General features: G+C 55.3%; 3 protein-coding genes across 5 annotated transcripts; 1 reads left to right on the top strand and 2 right to left on the bottom strand.

Moving 5' to 3' along the window:
• The first annotated feature begins 2027 nt into the window (after positions 1–2027).
• SPRN (shadow of prion protein) lies at positions 2028–7075 on the top strand. Its single transcript, XM_070432153.1, has 2 exons — positions 2028–2155; positions 2882–7075. The coding sequence occupies exon 2, from the start codon at positions 2892–2894 to the stop codon at positions 3330–3332; it is 441 nt and encodes a 146-aa protein (XP_070288254.1). The 5' UTR covers positions 2028–2155; positions 2882–2891; the 3' UTR covers positions 3333–7075.
• On the bottom strand, positions 6044–15256 carry MTG1 (mitochondrial ribosome associated GTPase 1). 3 transcript variants are annotated; one of them, XM_070432150.1, is made up of 11 exons: positions 15105–15256; positions 14157–14221; positions 13221–13325; positions 11480–11560; positions 10956–11012; positions 10590–10680; positions 8928–8989; positions 8323–8419; positions 8053–8134; positions 7300–7412; positions 6044–6523 (listed from the first exon to the last, which is right to left on the bottom strand). In XM_070432150.1, the coding sequence occupies exons 1-11, from the start codon at positions 15214–15216 to the stop codon at positions 6363–6365; spliced, it is 1026 nt and encodes a 341-aa protein (XP_070288251.1). In that variant the 5' UTR covers positions 15217–15256; the 3' UTR covers positions 6044–6362. The 3 variants fall into 3 exon arrangements, with proteins under 3 accessions (XP_070288251.1, XP_070288252.1, XP_070288253.1); XM_070432151.1 differs by having other exon boundaries at positions 14157–14281; positions 15105–15169; XM_070432152.1 differs by lacking the exon at positions 14157–14221 and having other exon boundaries at positions 13221–13292; positions 15105–15235.
• Positions 15257–16536: 1280 nt separating this feature from the next.
• On the bottom strand, positions 16537–24689 carry PAOX (polyamine oxidase). The gene is made up of 7 exons (XM_070432149.1): positions 24477–24689; positions 23458–23944; positions 22132–22331; positions 19732–19984; positions 19034–19146; positions 18140–18297; positions 16537–16915 (listed from the first exon to the last, which is right to left on the bottom strand). The coding sequence occupies exons 1-7, from the start codon at positions 24658–24660 to the stop codon at positions 16772–16774; spliced, it is 1539 nt and encodes a 512-aa protein (XP_070288250.1). The 5' UTR covers positions 24661–24689; the 3' UTR covers positions 16537–16771.
• Between the last annotated feature and the right edge of the window lie 366 nt (positions 24690–25055).

Raw genomic sequence — 25055 nt, 5'->3', positions numbered from 1 at the left:
CCACCATGTGTCTGGAAGCAGTAAAAACAAACAAAATCCTGTCAGGAGGGAGGAAGGTAGCACCCGAGAGTGCGCTCCAAGCAGGTAATTCTTCTCTTACAGGACTCAGCGCGCAGTCAACAGTGAGCTGGCAGATCTATACGAATAAAAGGGCAGGGTGGCAGCAGGCGTGGGACTTTCCAGAAACAAACTCAAAAACAAGTGTGTGCACAAGACCCAGGGAGATAAAACAAGTGGGAAGTCGGGAGGATACAGGCAGACTCACTTGCCTGACTGGCAGTCCCCCAGCACAGAAGAGCACATGGAACGAGGCAGACCCATATTCTAGGCCATAAACTAAGTCTAATTTAAAAGAATTAAAAGCAATACAAAGTATGTATGCTGACCAGAATAGAATTAAAATAGAAATCACTAAAAGATTAAGATCTCTGGGAAATCTCCAAATATTTGGAAACAATGCACTTCTAAATAATCTATTAGTTAAATAAGAAAATGTTTTAAAATGAATATGAAAACACAGCATATCAAAAACTGTGGGATTTGCTTTAGCCGGTTTGGCTCAATGGATAGAGCACTGGCCTGTGGATGGAAGGGTCCCACATTCGATTCCTGTCAAGAGCATGTATGTTGGTTCAGGCTCCATCTCAGCCCTGGGGGCGGGGCGTGTGTGTCACATTGATGTTTCTCTCTCTCTCTCTCCCCTCCCTTCCACTCTCTCTAAAATTCAATGCAAAAACATCCTCGGGTGAGGATTAACAAAAAGAAGAAAGAAAGAGAGAGAGAGAGAGAGAGAGAGAGAGAGAGAGAAAGAAAGAAAGAAAGAAAGAAAGAAAGAAAGAAAGAGAGAGAGAGAAAGAAAGAAAGAAAAAGAAAGAGCCCTGACCAGTTTGGCTCAGACGATGGAGTGTCGGCCTGCGGACTGAAGAGTCCTGGGTTCGGTTCCAGTCAAGGGCATGTACCTGGGTTGCGGGTACATCCCTAGTAGGGGGTGTGCAGGAGGCAGCTGATCGATGTTTCTCTCTCATCGATGTTTCTAACTCTCTATCCCTCTCCCTTCCTCTCTGTAAAAAATAAATATATAAGACAGAAAGAAAGAAAGAAAGAAAGAAAGAAAGGAAGGAAGAAAGGAAGAAAGGAAGAAAGGAAGAAAGGAAGAAAGGAAGAAAGGAAGAAAGGAAGAAAGAAAAGAAAGAAAGAAAGAAAGAAAGAAAGAAAGAAAGAAAGAAAGAAAGAGGAAGGAAGTGAGTGCCCAGGAGCTCGGTGGAGTGGAGGTTCTTAGCCTTTGGGATCATGAGGATCTGATGGAGCTGAGAGAGATGCTAACCACATAAACAACTGTGTGCAGCTGAGGAGGTCCCTGCACCCACTGCGAAGCGCCTGGCCAGTGGAGTGGCTGGGTGAAGACCTACTGTCCAAGGTGGGAGGGGAAAGGGGCCCAGAGGCAAGACAGCACCATTTCAGGAAGTGGCCCTGATCACCTGGAAGCACCTGGAAGCCTGTTGGCTTGGGCAGTGGGGTTACAGGTGACCTTGCCATGGAGTGGCCAACCCCACGGATCTACCCGATGCTCACTGCAGGCGGAGGAGGGGCCATATCCCAGACCTGGGCCTGCTGTGCTGGCGAGGCAGCCGTGGGGCCTGGTCACCAGGACCTTGAGCTCAGGTTGCCATAGCAATAGGTCCCTGTGTCGGGGACATCCCCCTGGGACAGGGATGAAGATGAGGATGTGAAGTGGGTGGGAATGGGATGGAGGGTGGAAAGGTGGACAGGAGGGGGGTGAAGTGAGGACAGATGTGGGCACCGTGCACGCGGGGGTGGAGATGGAGACGTGTGGGGAGAGGGGGATGGATGGGGACTGCTGAGGGAGGCAGGGGTGGGTGGGAAGGAGGACGGGGTGCAGCGAGGAGGGTGGTGCTGGGAAGGGAGGGGGCTGTGCGCTCCTAGAGCCGCCTCTCTCTCCTCCCTTCCCGTCTCCCGAGGGACGAGCCGAGCCTCGGCGTCTGCCCGCCCCCAATCCAGGGCGGCGGCCTCGCACGGATCCGGCTCCAGCGCCCCGCTCGGGCGAAGAATCTCCCCCACAGCCCGCGGCTTTCCTCTCGGCTGCAGCCCCTGGAGCCGCCACCTCGGCCGCGGTTCCGACTGAGCCCCGTGGAGGGTAAGGCTGGGCGGGTGCCCGCGGGACCAGGGATGGAGGGACCGGTGGGCCCGGGAAGAGGGTCGAGCCGCCGCCCAGATCGCTGCGCCAGGAACCGGCCGGCGTCCTGTCCCGGTCCTGGTCCCGGTCCCCGTCCCCGTCCCGGCTGTGGGGCGCTAGGCAGTCGGAGGAGGGGTGGAGTGCGGAGCCGGGGTTGGGGGGAAGGGACCGATCCCCTAGGTCCCGGCCTAGGGGGTGGAGTCAGCCTGCGTCACCGGCCGCGCGTTCCCCAGACTCCGGCCTCGCCCCGGTTGCGCGCAGCCGGGAAGGGTCCGGGAGAGCCAGACAGAGGCACACGGGTCCTTGCTCCAGACCCCGATCCGGGTCCTTGGGGGCCCTCGGACTGCGGCCTCCAAGCACAACCCCCCCCCCGCCCCCCTTCCGCAGCGCGGGCCTGGTGGGTCCTCCCGGAGCAGCCCAGGATGGAGAGCCGCCTCGGCCTCCCGACCCCACCGCATGGTGCTCACTACCCCCGCTTTGCCCCCACTCCACCCCAGGCGCTGACCCCTCACCCCCCACCCTGCCCTCCCCGGTTACTGAACAAGACCCCTCCCCAGGCCTGAGTCCCGAATCCTAGGCCTTCAAGCCCCTCATCAGTCTACCAGCCCTGAGAGGGGAGTGAGTCCCCGCCCCAGGCACCAGCCCCCTGTCCGCGGAAGCTGAGGTCCTTTCCTCCGTCGTCCACAGGTTTTGCCCCATGAGAATGAACTGGATGGCAGCGACGTGCTGGGCTCTGCTGCTAGCCGCCGCCTTCCTCTGCGACAGCGGCGAGACCAAGGGTGGCCGTGGAGGGGCCCGCGGCAGCGCGCGTGGGGGCGCGCGTGGAGGCGCACGCGGAGTCCCCAGGGTGCGCGTGAGGCCGGCGCCCCGCTACGCTGGGTCCTCTCTGCGCGTGGGGGCGGTGGCGGCAGCGGCGGCGGCAGGGGCGGCGGCAGCGGCCTCGTCCGGTTCAGGCTGGAGGAGGGCCCTGGGGCCCTGGGAGAGTGACCTGGAGGACGAGGACACCGCATCCGGAGGCAACAGGACCGCTGTCTACAGCTACTGGGCATGGACGTCGGATGCGGGGCCTATGTGCCGCCTGCACCTCTGCCTGCTGCTTGGCGGGGCCCTCAGCGCCCTGGGGCTGCTGCAGCCCTAGGCATGGCAGGGCTCAGAGCCAGATCGGCCCCGGAGCCCGCACCCTCCCCGCAGGCCGCAGCCCGCAGCCCACGGTCCTGGTGTCCAGAAAGGCTGCGTGGGTAATGCCTGCCAGTCCCAGCAGGAGCTGCATCCTTTCTTCCCTGTGACCCAGAGCCACCTCCTGTTCACCATCCTGCCCAAACCCTCCACAGCCTCCCCACCATCAGCTCCAGGATGCCTCACCCACCATTTACAGGTCAGGGGGTTCCCCCAGAAAGGCCGGTGTCCCGTGGCTCCTGTACCATCTGGGCCAGCTGCCTGCCATCTCTCCAGAGCTGCCTCAAAGACAGGTGCCAAGACCATGCTGTTCCGGCCACTCCGTCTCCTTGGAACCCACCCTGGACACTCAAGCAGTGTGGACAGTGCTGACCACCAGGCAGAGAGGTGCACAGAGGACTGTGGTGGCCTCCCCCACAGAAGCTGTCACAATAGACTAAAGGAATTGATTTGGAGAAGGGAAGAGGTTTCTGCTCACAGACTGAAGCCTGGAGAATGTCAGGTGCTGACCCTCTGTGGATCTCAGGGCCAGGCTTGCCCACTCATGGTTCTGTGGACAGTTCCCAGGAGGATACCCTGCCCACGGGCTGCCCTGCCCCCCCCCCCCCCTCGCTCTGTGCAGATGCTCTGGGACCCACTGCCAGGGACTCCCTTGGAGCCACTATGCTCTGACTTGAAACAAGTCATTTGACTCTTCTTGGGACCTACTTTGGAAAAAGCAACATTTTGTTTAAACATCAAGATCTTTCCATTCCCTTTGAACTTCAGGTTCAAATCCCGGACTCAGAGCCCTGGCCTACGCTCAGGGACTGCAACTGCCACTCCCACTGAAGAGCCCTCCCTGGCCTGGTTCGCTGTGTTCTAGGCAGACAGGTAGCAAGTAGGCAGTAGCAACCCTCAGCGGGCAGCACCCCCTCGAAGGTGAGGCTGTGGTGCAAATGGAAGAGGCTGGGAGCTCTAGTCACATGACCATGGGCAGTACCTGGAGGAAGGCGGAGGTGGCTGGGCCCCAGGACCCAGCAAGGCATGAGAGCCTCCCTCAGTAGAAGGAAGCACCCAGGAGGCAGAGCTCCTCTAACATCTCGGGGTGTCTAAACACTCCAGACATTCTGAAGGTAGGGCCACAGGGCTGATGTCGAGGAGCTTCTAAGGGAACACAGGGTTTGCCTATGGCACCCAACACCCCTAAGTATAAGGCCAACCCTTAGCCTCTGGGGCATCTGTGAATTCAGCCCTGGGGGAGCAGCTCTTCGCGTGTACTCAGCTCTACCACCACCGCACCCCGAGGCAGGGCAGCTCCCAGGCTGGCTCCTGGGGACCTCACCCTCCCGGTGCTCAGCAAGAGCCTCCCAGAATGCGCCCTCGTCCCCTGGACCTCAGGGCCTTTGGACTCAGTGACGGACAGCACGCAAGGAGCCTGTCACCTCTGCTCTCGCACAGCTGGCTCTGGTCAGGGGCCAGGGGCCTCTAGGCTTTCCACAGGACTTGGACCAAGTGTTCTTCTCCAAAACACGAAGCTGCAGGAGGAAGCCTCGGCAGCCTCCTGTGTCCACACTGCCAGTATTCTTGGGGTGCAGCGAGCCCAGACGCTCCTCCTTCCATTCCCGACCAAGCTCGATGCTACCAAAGACCAGTGAGCCGTGGCCAAGCCCTGCCCAGGGCCTCAGAGGCAGTGTGACCGTCCTGCTACTTTATCTGCAGGGAGCAGGAAAGTCATCTTGCACAGGGCCGAGCTTTCTCCCCAAGGGCCCGACATGTGGGCCCAGTGTGGCTGCACTCAGCCACTCAGATGACCACCAGGACTGAGGCATCAGCTCGCTCTGGAATCGAGATGCCACACTCCAGTCAAGAGCGCATTTCATCCCCAACCCTGGGAGCGCGTCTGGCGTTTGGTGCGGCCCCGAATCTTTGAATCCCTCAGGGTTCCCGCAGGAGGCAGAGGGTGCTCAGGGTGGACCATCTCGGGGTTAGCCAGGGTTTGTGGAGTGTGGGGAACCCACGTGGGTAGTGGGACCTGGGGGGAACCCACATAAATAGTGGGAACTAGAAGGGAACCCACATGGGTAGTGGGACCTGGGGGGGACCCACATAAATAGTGGGAACTAGAAGGGAACCCACATGGGTAGTGGGACCTGGGGGGGACCCACATAAATAGTGGGAACTAGAAGGGAACCCACATGGGTAGTGAGACCTACAGGAAGGCCAGGCCACCCCGACAGAGCAGCCAGGGCTACTGACTGGGAATCTGCTCCCCCCACCCACCCATCCTTCCTCTGTTCTTTTCCTGCCCCGTGGACCCCTTCAGGTGCAATGACAAATGCTGGGAGGCACCTGGGAAGTGCCGTTGTCCATCAGCTAGAAGGTGCTCAGAAGCAGTGGGAGCCCTAGGTCCCTGCTGACCATTCCAGAGACCCTCCCAGCCAGTGCCCGTGACCGAGGCGACAGGCCAGTCCTTGGGTACTGGACCCTCCCGTCCACATTTGTGTGCACATTGCAGTAGCGTCGTGAAATAAACACTGTCCTGGCAATGCCGCCTCCTCGTTGCAGGACCCAGGACACTGCATCAGGTGACTCCATATCCTTCAGCTGCTAACCAGCTCGCCTCCCACTTCTCCCTGGTGACAGGGGCCCTGACACAAGCGCCCAAGGTGCTGAGGGTGACTGGGCCAACAACAGAGATGAGGCTTTTAGTTTAAAACATTTAAATTAGATTATAGCTTCACTCCTTCCAGGACAATGTCCGCTTTTCCATACGAGAAGTGAGCAGGAGTGAATGTCCTCGCCAGGCCAGGCACGCAGGACTGCTCAGGGACGTCGGTGCCTGACTCCACACCCCAGGCACTGTCCCCTGGAGCCAGGAACTGGCCTGGCTGTGGAGCAGCAGGAGGGCGCAGCCCCTTCCTGGAGCAGAGACCTTAGTGTAGTGACTGGCATAGAGCTTTCGGAAGAGGAAGCCCTGAGTGTCAAAACCCAGGCATGAAGGTCTGGGGCACTACATGTCTCTGGGGCCTGGAGCCTGGCTGGGGTCGGTGGGGGGGAAGCTCTGCAGGACGTCCCAGTCCAGCATCACGGGGCCCAGCAGCCCACTGCGGAAGGCCCGGAGGAAGTCACGGGCTGCTGCGGAGTAGTTGGGCTGGATGACGTTCACGTTGCCTGGGGAAGGCAAGAGGGTCTGGTGAGGAAGGGGCTCCCATGCAGGATCCCACCCAGCCTGCCCTCAGGAACAGCGACCCTGTGGAGCTCAGGCACCAGGACCCACTCAAAAAGAAAATAGCAAGCCGGGCTGGTGTCACTCAATGGTTGAGCTGAGTCAACCTTTGACCTAGGAGGTCACAGTTCAATTCCTGGTCAGGGCACATGCCCAGGTTGTGGGCTCAATCCCCAGTGTGGGGTGTGCAGGAGGCAGCCAATCAATGGTTCTCTCTCATCATTGATGTTTCTATCTCTCTCTCCCTCTCCCTTCCTCTCTGAAATCAATAAAAATATATTAAATTAAAAAATAAATATAACAGCCCTAACCGGTTTGGCTCAGTGGATAGAGCGTCAGCCTGCGGACTGAAGGGTCCCAGGTTCGATTCCGGTCAAGGGCATGTACCTTGGTTGCGGGCACATCCCCAGTAGGGGGTGTGCAGGAGGCAGCTGATCGATGTTTCTCTCTCATCGATGTTTCTAACTCTCTGTCTCTCTCCCTTCCTCTCTGTAAAAAATTAATAAAATATATTTAACAAAATAAATAAATCAATAAATCAATCAATAAATAAAACAGAGCGAGCCTCCTGAGGCTGCAGAGGAAAGGGTGAACACGGAGTGCACCCAGCAGGGAGGCTGGACAAGAACCTTCGCTCCCACAACAGCTTCATGTCCCCCCGTGTCCTCCCTGGACAGCCAGGCCGGCTCCAAGGACAGGCCCCCTAAGCCCCGAGTCTCACCTGTGCCCGTGAGCACCTTCACCTTCTGCAGCTTCCCCAGCTTTATGGCTACACGCTTCAGCACACTTGCCACGTCATCGCAGGCCTCGCCCAGGCCATAGTGCTGCACGTACCTAAACAGAGCAACCGTCAGCCAGCAGGAGCCAGGGCGGCCTGTGAGGTCACATCTGGCTCCACAGGGACCTTCGTGAGTGTGGGTGACTGGTCTCAGTGTAGGTGACAAGGTATGAGGAGGAATTACAAAGCAGCTTCACAGCTGTGTCTGTGTATCAAACGCATCCCACTATATACACTCTAACCCCTAGAGTGCTGGGGAGTGTGATCGTGCTCCTCCTGCAGTGTCACTATTAGATGCTAGTAGTTCACTCTTTATTGACAGATGGCACCTAAGTGCACTTATGATGCTGAATGTTTGTAGTTCTAAAATTGACCACTGGCATTTATCTGCCTAATTTTTACAGGTACTTGCGATTCATAATTTTTTTCCTAAACTGCTGTAAAATCAGCAAAAATGCCTTGGCAATTTTAGCATAGTTCCTAGAATATTGGTTGGCACTCAAAGGGCTAACTCAGCAGTCGCCAACCTTTCGGACCTCACGGACCACCAGTGGCCCGTGGACCACCAGTTGGCGACCGCTGCTTCAAATGATGCACAAACTGTTGTTTGTCTGCAATACCCTAACCGTGCCACTTTGGAAACTACGCTAGCGTAGGAGAGAGGATGGGCTGGCCTGCCCTGCACCCGGCACTCACCCAAAGAGCTGGTGCCTGTTGAGGGTGTAGAGAAGGTAGTCGGCCAGAGTCTCCTCCCCAACCAAGTGGTCCAACACGGTTCCTGGAAACAGGCAACGAGGGTGAGTGCACGCTCTCGGTCTCAGCCAGAGGCTGCAAGGAGAAGGCCATGCCCAGACCTGACCACTCTGCCCGGCTGTACAAGGGACAGTGCGGCCAGCGGGTTAGTGTGGCACAACCACAGGGCTGGGGCTACACTGGGCCACAGGTGGGACCCCGAGGGTGGCTCACCACATAGGGCCAGCTTTAGGCCCGTCTCTACGCTCTCAATCCGAGGAGCCAGCACTCCAGGCGTGTCCAGCAGGAACATCAGCGGCCGCTCACTCACCTGTGGGTACAGAGGGCAGTTGGCTCACTACTCAGGAAGTGTCAAGCAGCCCTCCCACCAGGCCTGTTGGATAAGCCCTCAAGCAGGAGACTCCCGAATGAACCTACCCTGATGGGGTCGTTTTCACAAGCTCTTGGCTTCCCCACAGGAATCCGCTCCCATTTAATTTGGAGATAACAGCAAGAGCCCCCACAGCCCCATCTTTTCCTCCCAGGAGGAAGGGAATGTGCAGAGAGGTAACGCAGCTCGGCTCTGCCCTGACTACTTTCTGACCTTGGGCACGTGATGCAATGCCTCTGTGCCTCAGTTTGCTTATCTGTAAACAGGGACAAGTGTGCCCTCCCCATAGGTCCGGTGTGAGGTGGGTGCAGTGCCTGGCCCGTGGCGAGCACTCGTGGGAATGGAGATTGAGGGAAAGGACAGAGAGGAGCACGCCACCTTGCAAGCCCTCAGGGGTGACAGTCATCTGTGTGTGTGGAGCTCTGGGCCCAGGAGCCGAGGCCCCTACCTGAATTTTGGACATCACAGCTCTAGTGATCCCAGGCTCGCTGCCCACCCTGGTGGCTTTTCCTGCAGGAGAAACAGGGCTGTCAATATACATTAAACACACCTGGCGTATCAGGTACAGAAAAAGCAATGAAGCACATGGAAACCTGCAAAGGCCCAAATGAACCTGAGTTCAGGGTTCTGCCCCAAACCAGCTCATGGCAATGACATTTTCAACCAGGTTCCAGCAATGCCTCCCCATTGCCAGCACAGGTGCTCCAAGACCTGTAGAGGGAAAGGAGCAAGGACCTGACTGTGAAGGTCAGACCACAGCTGCTCCTTTCAGCGGTCATCTCCCTCCCTCCCAAACTTGACCCTGCACCCTCCTAATCTGCCCCACGGCACTGCCCCCAGCACTGCCCAGGTTAGGTTGTCTGTGAGGCTGACCCGACCAAGGGCCAGCCTGTGCTTTGGGGCCCAGTTCAGGGTGTGTCCCAAGCAGACTCTGCACCCTCTGCCAAATCACTGGAGGGTAAAGGGACATGTGTGTCCACTGGTGGATGGTTAGCAAATGTGGTCCATTCACACAACGCAGTATTATTCCGCCTTAAAAAATATGAGGTCTGGCACCTGCCACCTGGATGGACCTGGATGGAGGCCATTATGCTCAGTGACATCAGTCACAGGTGCTACATTCACAGACCCAGAGACAGGAAGGAGATTCCAGGTTCCCAGGGCTGGGAGAGAGTGGAGTGTTGAGTTATACAACTTAATGCCACCGATTTTTTAAGCCACAATTAAAGAAAAAGGAACTTTAAAAAATAGATGACCAAGACCACCCTCCAAAGAGTACCAGAAGCAGCGCCTGTCAATCACAGTGCAGTGCAGTTTACAGCCTTCGGGCTGTGCACTGGAAACAGTGCTAATAAAGACCACACGCTGACACTGACGGGGTGATGCCAATGCAGACACCGTTCTAATCTTCCAAATACTTAAGAAAAAAGGGGCAGGCACAGTTAGAGTGCCGTGGACCCTCCTGTGTGCCTCGAAATCAGAGAACATGCATGAAGCAGGGAGAGAGCCAGCGGCTCCCAGATGTGATCCTCAAGCAGGCTCCCGACACCCCTGCCTGACATCAGACCCCATGGGCTGTGTAACGCGTTGGGCACAATGGATCAAAAACTTAAATGAAGCCCTGATTGGTTTGGCTCAGTGGATAGAGCGTCAGCCTGCAGACTGAAGGGTCCCAGGTTCGATTCTGGTCAAGGGCACATGCCTGGGTTGTGGGCTTAATCCCCAGTGTGGGACGTGCAGGAAGCAGCCTATCAATGATTCTCTCTCATCATAGATGTTTCTATCTCTCTTTCCCTCTCCCTTCCTCTCGGAAACCAATAAAGATATCTTTTTTTAAAAAAAAACTTAAATAAAAAGGCAAAATCATCAAAGTTTAGAATAGTCATCCGTGTATCAAGCAGAGAGAACAAATTAAGTGTGAAATGTCACGGGAGGACTCTCTCACCGTGTAACCACACAGCAGGCTGCTAAGTGGGTCCTTTTGGTGGAAAGAGACAAGCCGAGGACTGTGCCCAAGGACTTATGGGCTGAGTTTCGTCCCAGAACAAGAGCAGCTGCTCTGAAGGAGTGATGAGGCCGTCGCAACCTCAGCTGACGTGGCTGGCAGTACCTTTCCTGAGGTGCTGTCTCCTGAGCGAGTTGATGAGTGAGGACTTGCCCACGTTGGGGACGCCAATCACCATGATGCAGAACTCCACATTCTGCAGAGCAGAACAGTGGCTATCAGGGACACACCCAGACCCCCACCGGGAACCCCAACAGCCCACGCCACAGGACCCAGCAGCCTAGGCCAGCTAAGGGGGAAGGAAGACCTGCCCACCCTGACAGCCCCCCACCCTTCCTGCAGGGGAACAGTGAGGTGAGAGGCTCATGTTTATGCCAAGGGCTCAGTCTGGCCCACTGTGTTTAGCAGGTGAGCCTCGGGCTCCTCAGCAGAAGGGACTGTCCCAGGGCCAGCGCTGGCCCATCAACCAACCTCTCCTCGGTGGTAGCGGTAGCTGTTTCCAACCAATTCCGTGACCTTCGGGATGACCTGCAACAACCACACAGGCACTTTCACGGGGAAACCGGCTTCTCCCTTGGTTTCTGGAGGGGGCACACTCAGGCTCTATCCACGTCACGGATTTGACTGCCCTATGCAGGGACTACCTGTGCCCTGTCCTGTCCCATCCCAGGAGGGTGACAACTCCTTGTAACAAAGATGTACACCAGCCAGTGAAATTCTCCAAACACAACTGGCACGAATAAGGTGCTAGACTTCCCAAAGGCCCTTCCTGCTTATAACCAGGAGCATATTTTACAGCCTGACTCTGCCCTTTCAGACCATCGGACTGTCCAGGCCCATCTGCTCTGGGCACCAGGAGACAAGTGTGCCCCGGGAACCCCAGCCAATCTGTGGGCTGCCTCCAAAACTCTCCTCCTACGAAAGCATAGAACATTTTGCAGTGTTTTCTCACAGTCCTTCAGCAGAAGCATTTGAGTGTAAACAGAAAAGCCCACCTGTTTGATGTTTTCATCCTTGATACAGTTGGTAAAAATGACATTTTTTAGGCCTTCTCTTTCCAAGTGTTGTATAATTTTCTGAAAGAGATATTTCTATTTTAAATACTAAGTAAAAATAGGGGTGGCATAAACCCTAAGATCTGAGGATCTGAGGTTGCCCAGGCATGCGCTCAGGCTCAGAGCCACGAGGCTGGGGACACAGGGAGGATTGAGGGCAGTAGACTGTGTGAGGGGACTTGAGAGGACAGCCTGGCCCCACCATGGCCCAGAGCAGCTGGCTCCGTGTAAGGACAGGAGGGAAGAGCCGGTCTCAGTCCGAGGGCTCTAGGCTCCACCGGAGGTGAGCATCCTGCCTTCTTGGGACCCCAGGACCTTATAAAATGAGGCTGACCTAGGTTATTCTGAAGCCACATCCGGCACTGAAATAATACAGTTTCGTTTTCCCTTAGTATTTTCGTCACTCCTGTGTAGTCTAACAAGCTTTCACAACGTGAACTCCACTTTAAGGTTTGAATCCAATCTGGTTACAAAGTATATGGAATACTTTAAAAGCCCAAAAGTAAACTCAGGCTAATATGAGTTCATTGGTCTTAACATTAAGTGAAATCAGCATATAAATCATACTTGTTAAAACCAACATAGTACTGTTTGGTCAGCTACTGACCTAAACATGATTGATACTTAAATGAACAAAAAAGTCACTAATTCAGTTAATTTTAGTTATGCATTTCAGTTACTAGTATAACGATGCAGATTAAGAAACAGCCAAAACAGACTTATGTGAAGCCACTCGGAAGTGTATAAATTCACACGATGTTCCCACCCACTGCACTGAGGACCACCACTGGGAGCCTCTCCTTCCCCCTCCCCTCCAAGACCTCGGGGAAGCAGGACCTGAGAGCAAACGCTCCTGCTGCCTCCCAACAAGGTGAACCACCGCTGTGTCCTGTGTTAGGTAACCTCAGTGCGGCCAGCACAACAAAATCAGCATCGAGGGGCAAACGTACCAAGAAACCTGGAATGCATTCCTGAGGCTGCAGTGAAAGGGAAATCTCTGCACCAACAACTTGAAAACAAATGGAATTCAAAAGACTCTAACACTTACTCTGCAAAGGATTTGATAACAGCAAGGAAAGTGAAGATGCATATTCGCAAACGGCATTCCAGAATCACCTCGTTTCTCTACCTCTGGGACCCAAGGGAAATGTCCTCCAATTGATCACTTGTGTCCCCGGGTTCTGCCTGGCTTTGGAGAATCCATTCTCTACTCTGGGCCTTCCCCACCCTCAGATCACACAGTGGGCGGGAGGCGATCTGCAGGCCAGGCGGGGGTCTGGAAGGCCCTGGAATTGGTGAATGTGGACACCTGGGGGAAAGCAGCCATCACAGGAGACCACCAGGCCAGCGCTGTCCAGGCCCGTGGCCAACAGCCTCATATGGCCACTGAAATTTCAACTAATTAAAGTGAAATCATGTGAAAGTCAATTCTGCAGCCACAAGAGCCGCATTTCAAGTGCTCAGGGTCACCTGTGGGCACTGGGCTCCGGCAGCACATGCCGGGCACTTCCCCGGGAGACACACATGAATGGTTTGGACCATAAATTAAACGTTAGAGGAAGCCTGCAGACCAAGGGCGGAGTGCCAAGGTAAGCCTGCCTGGCCAGCAAACTCAAGGCTGTCAGCGGTGACTGTCATCCGGGCCCAGCGAGCCAGTGCCCAGGCAGCGGAGGGGCCTTACCTGCTTCTCCTTCAGATTCGCCAAGTCCATTTTGTTGAGGACGAGCAAGTGAGGCTTAATCCCGAGGGTTTCCTGAAACAGAGGGTTGCGGCCCGAAAGTGGGATGTGGCAAAATTAAGGCAAAAATTCCTTCAGAGCTTTTACCAGCCGATTAATTGATTTTGTCTTGTTGCCCAGACGGCACCACCTCAGAAGGAAATCTTTAGAAGGAACTGACGCCGTCTCAGGGCGAGCGCACACCCAGCCTCCTCCTCCCGGAGCTGTGACGCCAGCCGCGTGCTGCCTCCCCTCCCAGCCACGGAGCCACGGACACTGCCCCCCATAGAGAAGAGGCGGCAGGCCGGCAGTGGCTCTCACGTGAGAATGATGGCGACAAAAACAAAGCTCAGTGGGAGGTCTTAAAACTAGACCACTGCTAGGTTGTCAAGGTACGAACATTCAAAATGCATAACTGATCACTCAGAAAAGTGAAGTTAACTAGCGTGTCCCAAACCATCGCTGCCTCCTCCGGCGCTCACTGAGGAGACAGGGTTCCCCCCATGGGGACCCCCACGTCTTCTCTGTGAGCACCACTCTCCCCAAATCTCCATGTGTTCACTAACCCAGAAGCTCTCCGAACCTCATCCTTTGGGTTTTATGGCAGCTTCATTGCTCAGGCAAGACTGATGGGAGCACTGGCCACTGCAGGTCAAGTCCACCTCCAGCCCCTCTCCCCTCCGAGGGGTCAGGGGTTAGAAGTGAAAGTGGGTTCCCAGGAACCAACCCGTCCTGAGGGGCTTTCCAAAAGTCGCCTCATTAACTTAACAACGGAGGCCTTCGTCTCTCTCATCCCTTAGGACATTCCAAGAGATTTTGGAGCTCCAGCCAAGAATGGGGACAAAGACTAAATATGTATTTCTTAATGTAAGTTCCAGTATCACAACCAGCAAAGGATATCCGGGCATCATGGACCTCGATGATGCAGTCCACCAGCTTCAGGCTGCTCTGCATCTTCTTCAGCCCTGGAAAGCAGAGCACCTAAGGCGAGGGGTCTGCGGCCTTCCGAGCGCCACGACCTTTAGCTGATGGGTCGACAACGACCCCACAATCGCCCGAAGAAAAGAGCGTCTGAGTGATGTGCGCCAGTAATGACGACTGGTAACCCTGTGCCGGGCCTTTCCTCAAGTTCAGCAGCGGTGCCCGGCCTCAAACATCGCCCACATCGCCCCCACCGCCCCCACCCCCCCCACCCCCCCCACCCCCGTGCGAGCCTGGCGTGGTCACTGTTTAGGGTGAATCTGGGCGACTCCGAGGGCTGGAGCTGGAAGGCCAGTGGCAACCAGGACACGGAGAAGAGCTGGGCGGGTCCTAGAAGTCTCTTAGGGCCACATTTTGACAAACACTAAGGAACTCCCGGAGGTTGAGGCAGAAGACAAGAAATATCCACGTTTTGCCGAAACCGGTTTGGCTCAGTGGATAGAGCGTCGGCCTGCGGACTGAAGGGTCCCAGGTTCGATTCGGTCAAGGGCATGTACCTGGGTTGCGGGCACATCCCCAGTGGGAGATGTGCAGGAGGCAGCTGATCGATGTTTCTCTCTCATCGATGTTTCTGACTCTCTCTCCCTTCCTCTCTGTAAAAAATCAATAAAATATATTTTTAAAAAAAATGACCACGTTTTAAGGTGCCGCAGTGAAAGCACTTGGGAAGTCCTCTCCTACCCCTAGTTCCTTTGGTCCTCAACATAACATCCAGGAATATTGCTTCTTTTTAAGAACAGATGTGGAAACAGGCTTCAGAAGGGCCCTTTTGGGAGTCAGGGATCAGGTCACCCCCGCCGACGCGCTCGCGGCGACCCGAGAGCAGCCGGGCACCGGGGACGCCGCCCCCTCCTGCCGGGACCTCACCTTTGGCCATGTGGCCCGGGAACCAGCGCGCCACATCGTGACCCTCCAAAGGGAAGCTCTCCCGCCAGGCGGCCCCGGCGGCGCTGCACAGTGCGCGCGGGGCCAGCCTCATCGCGCCGCGTCCCCGCACGCCTCGCAGCGCGGGGGACCGCTCCTGTGACGGACCTCTCCGCTGGGCCAGCAACCCCCGCCGAAGGTTCCGGCCCTCGAAGGTTCCGGCCCTCGAGTGCCCCAGGGCGACCCGCGCGTGCGCACAATACTGCCTCCAGTGGCGGACCGGACCTAGGGGGCGGGGCCACGCGCCGGGCCGGGGTTTTAGCAGTCTTATTTGGGTCCTGTTTACAAACCTGATTCAAATTTTCAAGTATTTCAAATTTACCGTATAAATGTATTATCCTCCTTTCCCGCTCCCCCCAAGTCCTCCAGGTTTTAATATGGCAAACAAACCCCCTGCAAAAACTGACTGCAGTTATACAATGAGTTAGACAGTGAGTCCTGACTGTCCATGTGACCGTAGTCGGGTCCCAGCAACTACTCAATCGCACACCGAGTTACAAAACGACTACTCTAACCGGATTTTTGAAACGAGCTCCTAAACTCCCAACATGCTCAGATTCTCAACACAAAAACATCTTCACGGTGGTCTTGATGGTCTTAAAGTTCCTAACATCAGTGTTAAAGGTTCCTGGGGCTGAGACAAGTGCCCTCCACCAGAGACAAGTCCTGCCAGGTGGCCTCCCCGCTGAGTGAGCCTCTGACCAGCCCCCAGTCCTTCTCACTGAGCCGCCTCCCACCCAGGAAGCAGCCTGCATCCTGCCTTTACCTCTTGGGATACAGAAACGCCTCCCCAGGCCTCATGCCTTGATGAAACTGGGCGTTAACGATACAGACCTGTGCATCTGATTGGAGCTGCATCCTTTCTTAGCCTAGGGCCATGAAACGCAAACAAACCCCTGCTGAAGTCTGGGCTTCTCGCACAGCTTTGACTGGAAGCGGTCCAAGCAAAACCACTCCAGTGACACAAAGCACTGGGCACACATACAACTCCCGGTCAGGGGCAGGAAGACCCTCTGGAGGGGCAATCTGACCCAAGACAGGAAGGATAAGAGGCTATACCAGCGCACCCCGACATCGCCCAGCGCACCCCTAGCACTCTCCTCCCTCACCCTCACACACCCGGCTACCCTGACCCTCTGCACTCCTGAGGCCTCATTGTTTGTTCACTTCCTCCAGAAATCCTCAGGATGGGGTGCCTCCTGTGCCCTCCCATCTCCCCACTTGCTGGCCCTCAGAAACACCTGAAGATGCCCAGGAAAAGGGGCCGCCACAGCACCCAGAGTCCAGGGGCCCTGCAATGACTGGGCCTGGCGCAAGTTGAAGGCGGAAGCCACAGATGCTGCAGCCCTGAGGCGTAAGGACGACTCTGGACACAGAGGTTTTGACACGCTTTATGTGAGCCACCCACCAGCAGTTGGTCACACCTGTGTCTCACTTCTCCAGGAAGACTCCCCCCCCCACCCCAGCTCCAGCTCAGCCATGGCCAGACCCAGTGACAGTCGTGAAAAATGAGAGCAGTGACCCGTAACAATACATCCCAAGTCTCCAGCCAGGCTGAACAGAGGAAAGGGTGGTGGCAGCCTCCCCTGGCAAGGGAGGAAAGGGCTGGCTCAGAGCCGGGGACCATGCAGCTGCGCCTGGGGGTCCAGCAGAGCGATGAGCCGGTCAGCCTCCCTCCAGCCAGAGAGCAGAGCCCCGTGTGTGGTCGAGTAAAACGTCCGATGTGTGGCTTCTCCTGCAAACAGTACCTGGAGCTGCGGAGAAGGGTGGGGTTAGAATGGGGTGCTGGGGTCCAGCAACAGGCCCCATGCCTTCCACGTGTGGCTACAGAGCTGATGGTGAGGCGGTGGCTTTGTTCTTCACCTAATCCCACACCCTGATGTGGCCACAAAACAAGAGTGGGTGCTTCTCTCGGAAACAGGGCTCAAACAGCAAACATTCGGGATTAAACGTGATCACAAAATGGAAAATGCAACAGAGGGCCTGGGAGACAAAGCGGAGAACATCCCCCAACATGCAGACCAAAAAAGAGAGATAGAAATTAGGAGAGAAAAAGATAAGAATATTTGAGGACCAGTCCAGAAGTCTACCATTCAAACAACAGAAATCTTAGAAAAGAAAAGAAAGCAGAGAGAAGGTGAGATGATTCACAAGAACTTCCCAGCTGACAGGGGCTCAAGACAAGCCATGTGAAGTGAGTGGACGCCTGCCGAGGGTGGCGTGCCTCTGAACTCCGTGGGTGTTGGAGCCTAATGCTCTTTTAAGCTTCCTAAGAGTTTGGAGTAATAAAATAAAAATTAAAAATTGAACAGAAAAAAAAAAAAAGAGTTTGGAGCATGGGACACAAGGAAGAAAGGACTCCACATGGCTTTGGACTTCCCAACAGCAACAGTGGAAAATGTTCTAAACCCTGAGGGGCATGACTCTCAAACCACAATTTTATACCCAAACTAGGAGACTCCTACAGAAAGGAGGGGCCCATGTCCTGCCCCAGGATGGTGCCTTCTGACTTCTGAGCGTGGTCACAAGAGGTGATGCAGCGCCCACTCCACTGGGACGCCTGTACTGGAGCCCAGGGAAGCCACAAGAGCATGTGCCCTGGGGCTATGTGTGTGTAGAATTCTGATGAAGATAATACATTTTAAAAGTATTCTTGATTTCCAAAAAGAAAAGGGATTCTCCTAACTGGCGTGGCCCAGTGGTTGAGCGTTGACCTATGAACCAGGAGGTCATGGTTTGATTCCCAGTCAAAGCATATGCCCGGGTTGTGGCCTTGACCACCAGAGTGGGCTGTGCAGGAGGCAATGATTCTCTCTCATCATTGATGTTTCTGTCTCTCTCTCCCTTTCTCTTCCTCTCTGAAATCAATAAAAATATAAAGAAAAGGGATTCTGAGTCTCAGGGGCCCCAGCCCCACCCACACTCTCTTGTGTTCCAGCGGGACCCCGGTGCCTTCCCATCCAGGGGCCATGCCATACCTGGGCCTTCTCTCTGTCCGCAGGGAGGGGCTGAGCCAGCAGGTCGATGTCGTCCCCGGTGCTGCCCACGGCCACGTAGCTGTAGGAGCCTCTGGAGTAGGGGGCACTGTGCCAGCGAGACCTCAGCACACTCTTGGGCGCAGGCAGCTGTGGATTCCCTGAACCACAGAGATGCCACACATGAACCGGGACTCCTCCCACAAGCCTGCAATTGGGCCTTCATTTTCAAGACTGAACAGTTTAAAATGAAAGAAACTGCCCAGGCTGAAACCGGTTAGGCTCAGTGGATAGAGCGTCGGCCTGCGGACTGAAAGGTCCCAGGTTCGATTCCGGTCAAGGGCATGTACCTGGGTTGCGGGCACATCCCCAGTAGGAGATGTGCAGGAGGCAGGTGATCGATGTTTCTCTCTCATCGATGTTTCTAACTCTCTATCTTTCTCCCTTCCTTTCTGTAAAAAATCAATAAAATATATTTTAAAAAAAAAGAAACTGCCCAGGAAGAAAACCAAACCACAAAGTGTATGAATAAGAGGCTCTCCCAGTCTTATCCGCGCTGTCCAACTGGGGACGCCATCACTGCATCCTCACCCCACGTGACCATGTGGTCACTGTGCTGTCTGAGCCTCCATGTCTCATCTTTAAAGCCCTGGTTAAGGGCCGCTGTATTTATTTTGGTGGCATATTTTAGGAAAGGGAAGTGAAAAGTGTTTGCAAAGCCATTTCAGTTGCTCAGGAACAAGAACTCAGATAAGTGACCCCACCAATATAAGGAAGGATCGTCCCTGGAGGCTCATAGAGGCAAACTCAGTTATTCACTGTTAGGGAGTTTGGTTCCCCTTTAGAGGTCTCCAACAAGGAGCACAAGGCAGAGCCATGGCCATGCGTGGTCAGTACCTGTCACCCGGCGAAGCATGCGTGTCAGAGACAGAAGCACCTCCTCATCTGACAGTGTCTCCATGAACTCGGACTCAAGTCCGGCGATGAACCCGCAGAGGACGTGGGCAGACCTACATGGAGAACACACCACTGAGACAACCCATGTTGGGCTTTGCTGGAAAAATCAGTCCCTCCCTCCCTATGATTCCTGATTTGATTTCTGAGTGAGCACCAAGCCCACACGCGTGGCTTTGCTTATGCTGCATGTCTGGGACACACGACTTAGCCCTTCAAGTGTGGGTCTCTGATCCCATGACTTACAAGGATGCTTTGTTCAATGACTGCACCGGGTTTAAGCACTGTCTCCCAGTTACAGACATGTCCACATTTCAGACTTCTTCTGTGACCTACAAGCTCCAGCTTGTATTTCAGCAAATACTTTCTTACTGACTAAACATGCCTTCCATCCACCAGCACATTCTGGGCCTCAGCAATGCTGACAAGCCACACACAGTGGGCCCATCTGTCCCACAGGGGCTAGGCCCAGGCGGTCTGTCTATCATCAGCCCTTTGGGAACCCTCAGGGTCCCCAACATGAAACCCTCCAGACACCTCACAGTGAGTCAACACACTGTTGGATCCTCAACCCAATTACGCAGAGGAGCCAGCCCTTCTCAGCACTCAGGCTTCCTCAGAGAAATGGGGAGCAAACATACTTGAAGGAAGGCAGGACCAAAAAGCCAATCAGTTTCTTGACCCAGGCGTCCTGCAGCGGGGGAGCGGTGTCCTCCAGGGGCGATGTGTCCTCCCACACCACCTGGATGTGCTCACAGTCCGGCTCCCAGAAGGGCTCTTCAAACTCCAGGAAGACCTTATTGTTGGTCCCAAAGCCCATTTTCCTGATCGCTTCTGCCTTCTCAGCGGGCAGTGGCGGCTGGAAGAAGGTGTCCAGATGTTCTTTAAGAAAACCTGGAATTTATCATTGGACTCGATTTACACCACAGAAATATCCATAACTGGGATCAGCAACCACAGAAACCCACCCTGAGCCCACAGAAGAGTCAGAGAGAGGCCTCTGTAGGGACGGAGTCTCATGTCTGACCCTTCTGCCTCTCACCCCCTGGAAAGCACACCGCTCAGGATCGTGGGGAGAAGCAGTAAGAGGCACAGCACAGGCCTTTTCAGAGGCCACATAACAACCATCTGCCAGATGGAAAAATTAATGCAGCCAAGTCAAACCAAACGGGAAGAAACAGCCACAGTGGAAGCCAATCCCTTAAGATGAACATAACTCGCTAGTCAGTGAGAAAAGGATGGACAACCCACAGGAAGCAAGGCAGGGCGTGGGGAGGACCAGAAGGGGTCGCCACACCCTCCACAGCCATCTCCACCTGTCCAGATCTTCAACAGAGATATCTATATCTATATATCTATATAGCTATATCTATATATACATATATAGATATAGCTATATAGATATATAGATAGATAGATAGATAGATAGATAGATATTTATTTTTTTTTTTTTTATTGATGTCAGAGAGGAAGGGAGAGGGAGAGAGAGATAGAAACATCAATGATGAGAGAGAATCATTGATGGGCTGCCTCCTGCACACCTCACACTGGGGATTGAGCCACAACCCAGGCATATGCCCTGACAGGGAATCAAACCGTGACCTCCTGGTTCATAGGTCGATGCTCAACCACTGAGCCATGCCGGCTGGGCCGCACAAGTGTTCTTAAACACACATGTAAAACATTGTGTGAAACAGAAAAAGTAAAAGCAACCTAAATTTCCATCCATATCTATAATAATAAAAGCATAATATGCTAATTAGACCTGGTGGCCTGAACAGTGGAATGACCTTCTGGACGCAGGGCTGGGAGGGCCGAGGCAGCCGCTGCGACTACGAGGGCCGAGCTCCTTGCACAAATTTTGTGCATCGGGCCTCTAGTCTACACTAATAAAAGAGAAACATGCAAATTGGTGTCACTCTGCTACGCCCACCAGCCAATCAGAGCGACTATGCAAATTAACCCAACAAAGATGGCGGTTAATTTGCTTACGCAGGCGCGGAGCGAAGACTGAAGGCTCGGCCGTAGTGAAGACTGAAGACTGAAGACTGAAGCTAAGCCTTGCTGCTGCGGCTGCAGCGGAGAAGCCGAGCCTCGCTGTGGCCGGAACAAAGGCCTGGGTCCCAGGTGCCGGAGGAAAACCGGCGCCAGCAGCCAGGGGAAGGAAGGCCTATTGCTTGAATCTTCGTACAATGGACTTCTAGTTAAGTAATATTAAGCAATGGCACCTGCATAGAAGAAAATTCTATGTGGCTGTAAAGAACAAGTGTGGTACACGCCTGGCTCCCTGTGACCAGTATGGACAGTCATAACAATACTCCTACTGATCACAGCAAGGGCTCAGTAAGCACCAGCAACTATGAATGAACAAAGGGGGAAAAGAAAGAAAGAGAGAGGCGGGGGGAGGGAGGAGAGAAGAGGCAAATGGAGCAGCAGAACAAGATTCCACTTGTGGGACATGGAGGAGACTTTATTTTAAGTCAGCTCTGGCTCCTGCTAGCTTTGTGAACTTGGGCAACTGACTTATCTCTGTTGACATTTGTCAAACAGGGGATGGGGCCAGGTAAGTCCTCAGGCTGCCTCAGGGGTAAATGAGACAACGCTGGCAAAAGTTTGATTTCAATCATCTCCACCTTTTATCAAATTGCACACTCCTACTCAAAGTCTCTGTCGAAAGCATCAGCTCTAGAATTAAATAGGTTATGTACTTGACTCCTTCCTTGATGATGGCTGGACCTAACCTTGAGGTGTGGCTTTCATGCTGTCTCCCAGGTGAACCTCCATCAGGAGACCTCCCAACCTTTCCAGAAAAGACCTCCAAAGGATGAGAACAGCTGACTTCCCTTTTCTCTGTGAAACTCCTATTTCCAAAGCCTGGGATTGCTACAAAACACAACAGAGTCATTCTATCCAAGACTTAGAATGAGAATGTGAGCTTAGCAGCCAGGCAAAGCCCCAGTGCCAAGCCAACGGGAGAGAGCCAGAGGCCAGGGCACCTGGGGCCGAGAAGGGAGGAAACCCTGACTGGATGGTGACCTTACCTAAGGGCACGGTAAGGACCACGTGATGTGCTGGGAAGCAGTCTCCATCCTCACACTCCACCAACACTGGAAACTTCTCCCCAGGAGACTCAGCTTCTTGGAAGGACCCATTCCAGTGAATAGTCTTCACGGGCTTGTTAAAAACCATCACGTCCTGGGGCAAGGAGGCCAGGATGCAGTTTGTGAGTCCTTGGTAGCCCCTGGGGGAGACAGGGTGTTGGCACTGATGAGAGGACCGGCCTGGAGGGGAGACACTAGAACAGCCCTCCAAGAAGCTGCAGCAGCTCTGTCCCCACTCAGGCTCTGTGCGTGCGGGAGGAGGCTGGGAAGGGTCAGGGAGGGCCTGGGGGCCTCCTACCAGGCTCTGCCCTGTGGTTTCTGATCCACCACAGGAATGTTAATACCTGCCTCCTGGCTAATGGGAGGATGAAATGGGCAAAGTTCCAAGGTAGTGAACAAGGTCCCTGCTGTCTGCCCAGAGCTCTGGTTCTGCACAAAGGCCCTTCCCTGTGCATGGGGCCTGGGAGGACACCTGGGAGGGCCCAGTGGGAATGTCTCCCTAGTGCCTGGGGGCAGACTGAGTCCCCCTTAACCCTCCCACCACTCCCCTCCAGGGAAGGGGCCCTCACACAGTGCTGAGCACCTGAGGGGCCTCGTAAACACGGGAGGAAGAAAGCATTACAAGATGCATTTCCTTCTTTTAATCACTTTTTCTTGAAAATCATTATATCCCTTTTCTTAAGTGAGACAAATTGGGGAAACAAATGACCAGCTTTCTAAAAAGAGAAAGCCCTGGGTGGTTTGGATAGAGCGTTGGCATGCAGACTGAAGGGTCCCAGGTTCGATTCTGTTCAAGGGCACACGCCCGGATTACGGGCTCAATCCCTGGTAGGAGGCAAGCAGGAGGCAGCCAATCAATGATTCTCTCTCATTAATGTTTCTATCTCTCTCTTCATCTCTGAAATCAATAACGATATATTTTTAAAAATAATAATAAAAAGAGAAGACAAAAGTCCCCCTTGACCCTCCCGCCACTCCCCTGCCTCCCAAAGCTTCACCAGAGGTACATGGAGGGGGCCTGGGGAGAATAGAGGGGGTCTGGGGTGGGTAGAGGGGGCTGGGGTGGGTGAAGGGGGCCTGGGTGGGTGCATGGGGGGGGGGCTGGGGAGCATGGAGGGGGCCGGGGGAGCATGGAGGGGATCTGGGGTGGGTGGAAGGGGGTGGGGTGGGTGCATGGAGGGGGGCTGGGAAGCATGGAGGGGGCCTGGGGAGCATGGAGGGGATCTGGGGAGCATGGAAGGCTGGGTGGGCATGGCATACACATACCCAGGAAAAGTGCAGTCCAGCCCCGGCAGCACGGTGTACTCCCCAAAGGGTGCGAGGGCCACCAGGTCCATGCTGTGGGTGCCACTCACACAGCACTCTATGTTTAAGAAGTTCTTCAGAATGGCCAGCTTGAGCTTCTTGGTCTCCTCATCCTCTGTCCAGCTGGCCAAGTGCTGACGGATCTCCTTCTTGAGGAACTCCCCCACACTGGGCACCGGGGCCTCGGCCGCGTGCAGGAACTCCCGGGACTGGTCAATGAGGCGGTAGTACAGATGGCCCATCTCCACCACCAGCCCAAGGCTCACACTTTCCCCGGAGCTGGCATAGGACACCGAGGGCAGCGCCACGTGACCTCCAGTATCGATCCTCTGGTTCTCCTCTGACAACTCCTTGTCCCCCAACAGCCCGTACTTGGCAGCCAGCTGGAAGACGGGGTTGCCCTGAGAGGGCCCATGGATCCAGTGAGCGCCTACCTCCACCACACCACCTGGGAGGGGACACAGATGGCACCTTGAGGTTCTGTCCCCGCGAAGGTGAACCCCGAGCCCTTCTCCTGGACCTGAGCCAGCTCTGCCCTTCCCCTAATGCTCTGAAAACCAGCCCCAGGGCCACGGGTCCCTGAGGACCACAGTCCCTCACCGAAGGACCTGGCCCGACCTAGTTTAAGGGGGACCCCGGAGGAGGCGGGGGGGGGGGGGAGGTGGGGTGCTGGCCTGCACCTGGAGGGATGCACACTGGAGGGATGGCCTGGGACCCAGCACCGGCTGCGGTGGGTACAGTCATGGGGTACCTCCCCGCAGGGACCGCCCTGCCAGCCACGGGCAGCTGAGTTTCAGGGACCAGTGAACTTTGGTTGATTAACTGGGGCGCGGCGGGGGTTCCCTTAGGGAGCAGGGCAGGCTTCCGGGTCGGTTAACCCTGGGCGCAGGCCGGCCAGGCGGCGGCAGAGCTCGCGCGGGGCGGCACCGGTTGGGATCTGGGGATGAGCTCGGGAAGGGAGTTCCGGGAGAGGCCGTTACCGAAGCTGCGCTCCGAGCGGATGCGGCCTCCAGCGCGGGCTGTGGCCTCCAGGACCCGCAGGTGCCGGAAGGCCGGGTGGCGGCAGAGCCTCTGCGCCGCTCCCAGCCCCGCGATGCCGCCGCCCACCACCAGCACCCGCGGCCCGCGGCCCGGAGCCCCCTCGTCGCCGCCGCTCGACTCCATCGCGCGGTCCCGGGCGGTCCCTGCGCGTTCCCTCCGCTGCGAGGTGCAGATAAGCGGGCGGGCCGGGGGGCGGAGCCTTCCTGACGCCTGGGCCACCTATGGCCATTGAGCCTGCAGACTCCCCGACACTGCCATTGGGCTGAACCAAACCAGCCTGCCCATTTTTATTTTTTTTTGGTAAACAGATTAGAAGTCACATATCATACATCTCACCCACTGAACGTGTATAGTTCACCATTTCACAGTATATTTGTAGAGCTGTGTAACAACCCCCACGGTCAGGCTTAGACCTTTTCCATCACCCCGAAAAGAAACACGACACTGTAACCGTGCTCCGCAGCCCCATCTGCGGCTCCGGCACCCATAACCCAGTTCTCGTCTCTGTGGATCTGCCT

The sequence above is a fragment of the Myotis yumanensis genome, unplaced genomic scaffold, assembly GCF_028538775.1.
Source record: "Myotis yumanensis isolate MYYU_CA2020_CCGP unplaced genomic scaffold, mMyoYum1.0.hap1 SCAF_13, whole genome shotgun sequence".
Lineage (NCBI taxonomy): Eukaryota > Metazoa > Chordata > Mammalia > Chiroptera > Vespertilionidae > Myotis > Myotis yumanensis.
The sequence above is the reverse complement of the archived record's forward strand: the minus strand, read 5'-3'. Positions and strand labels throughout refer to the sequence as shown.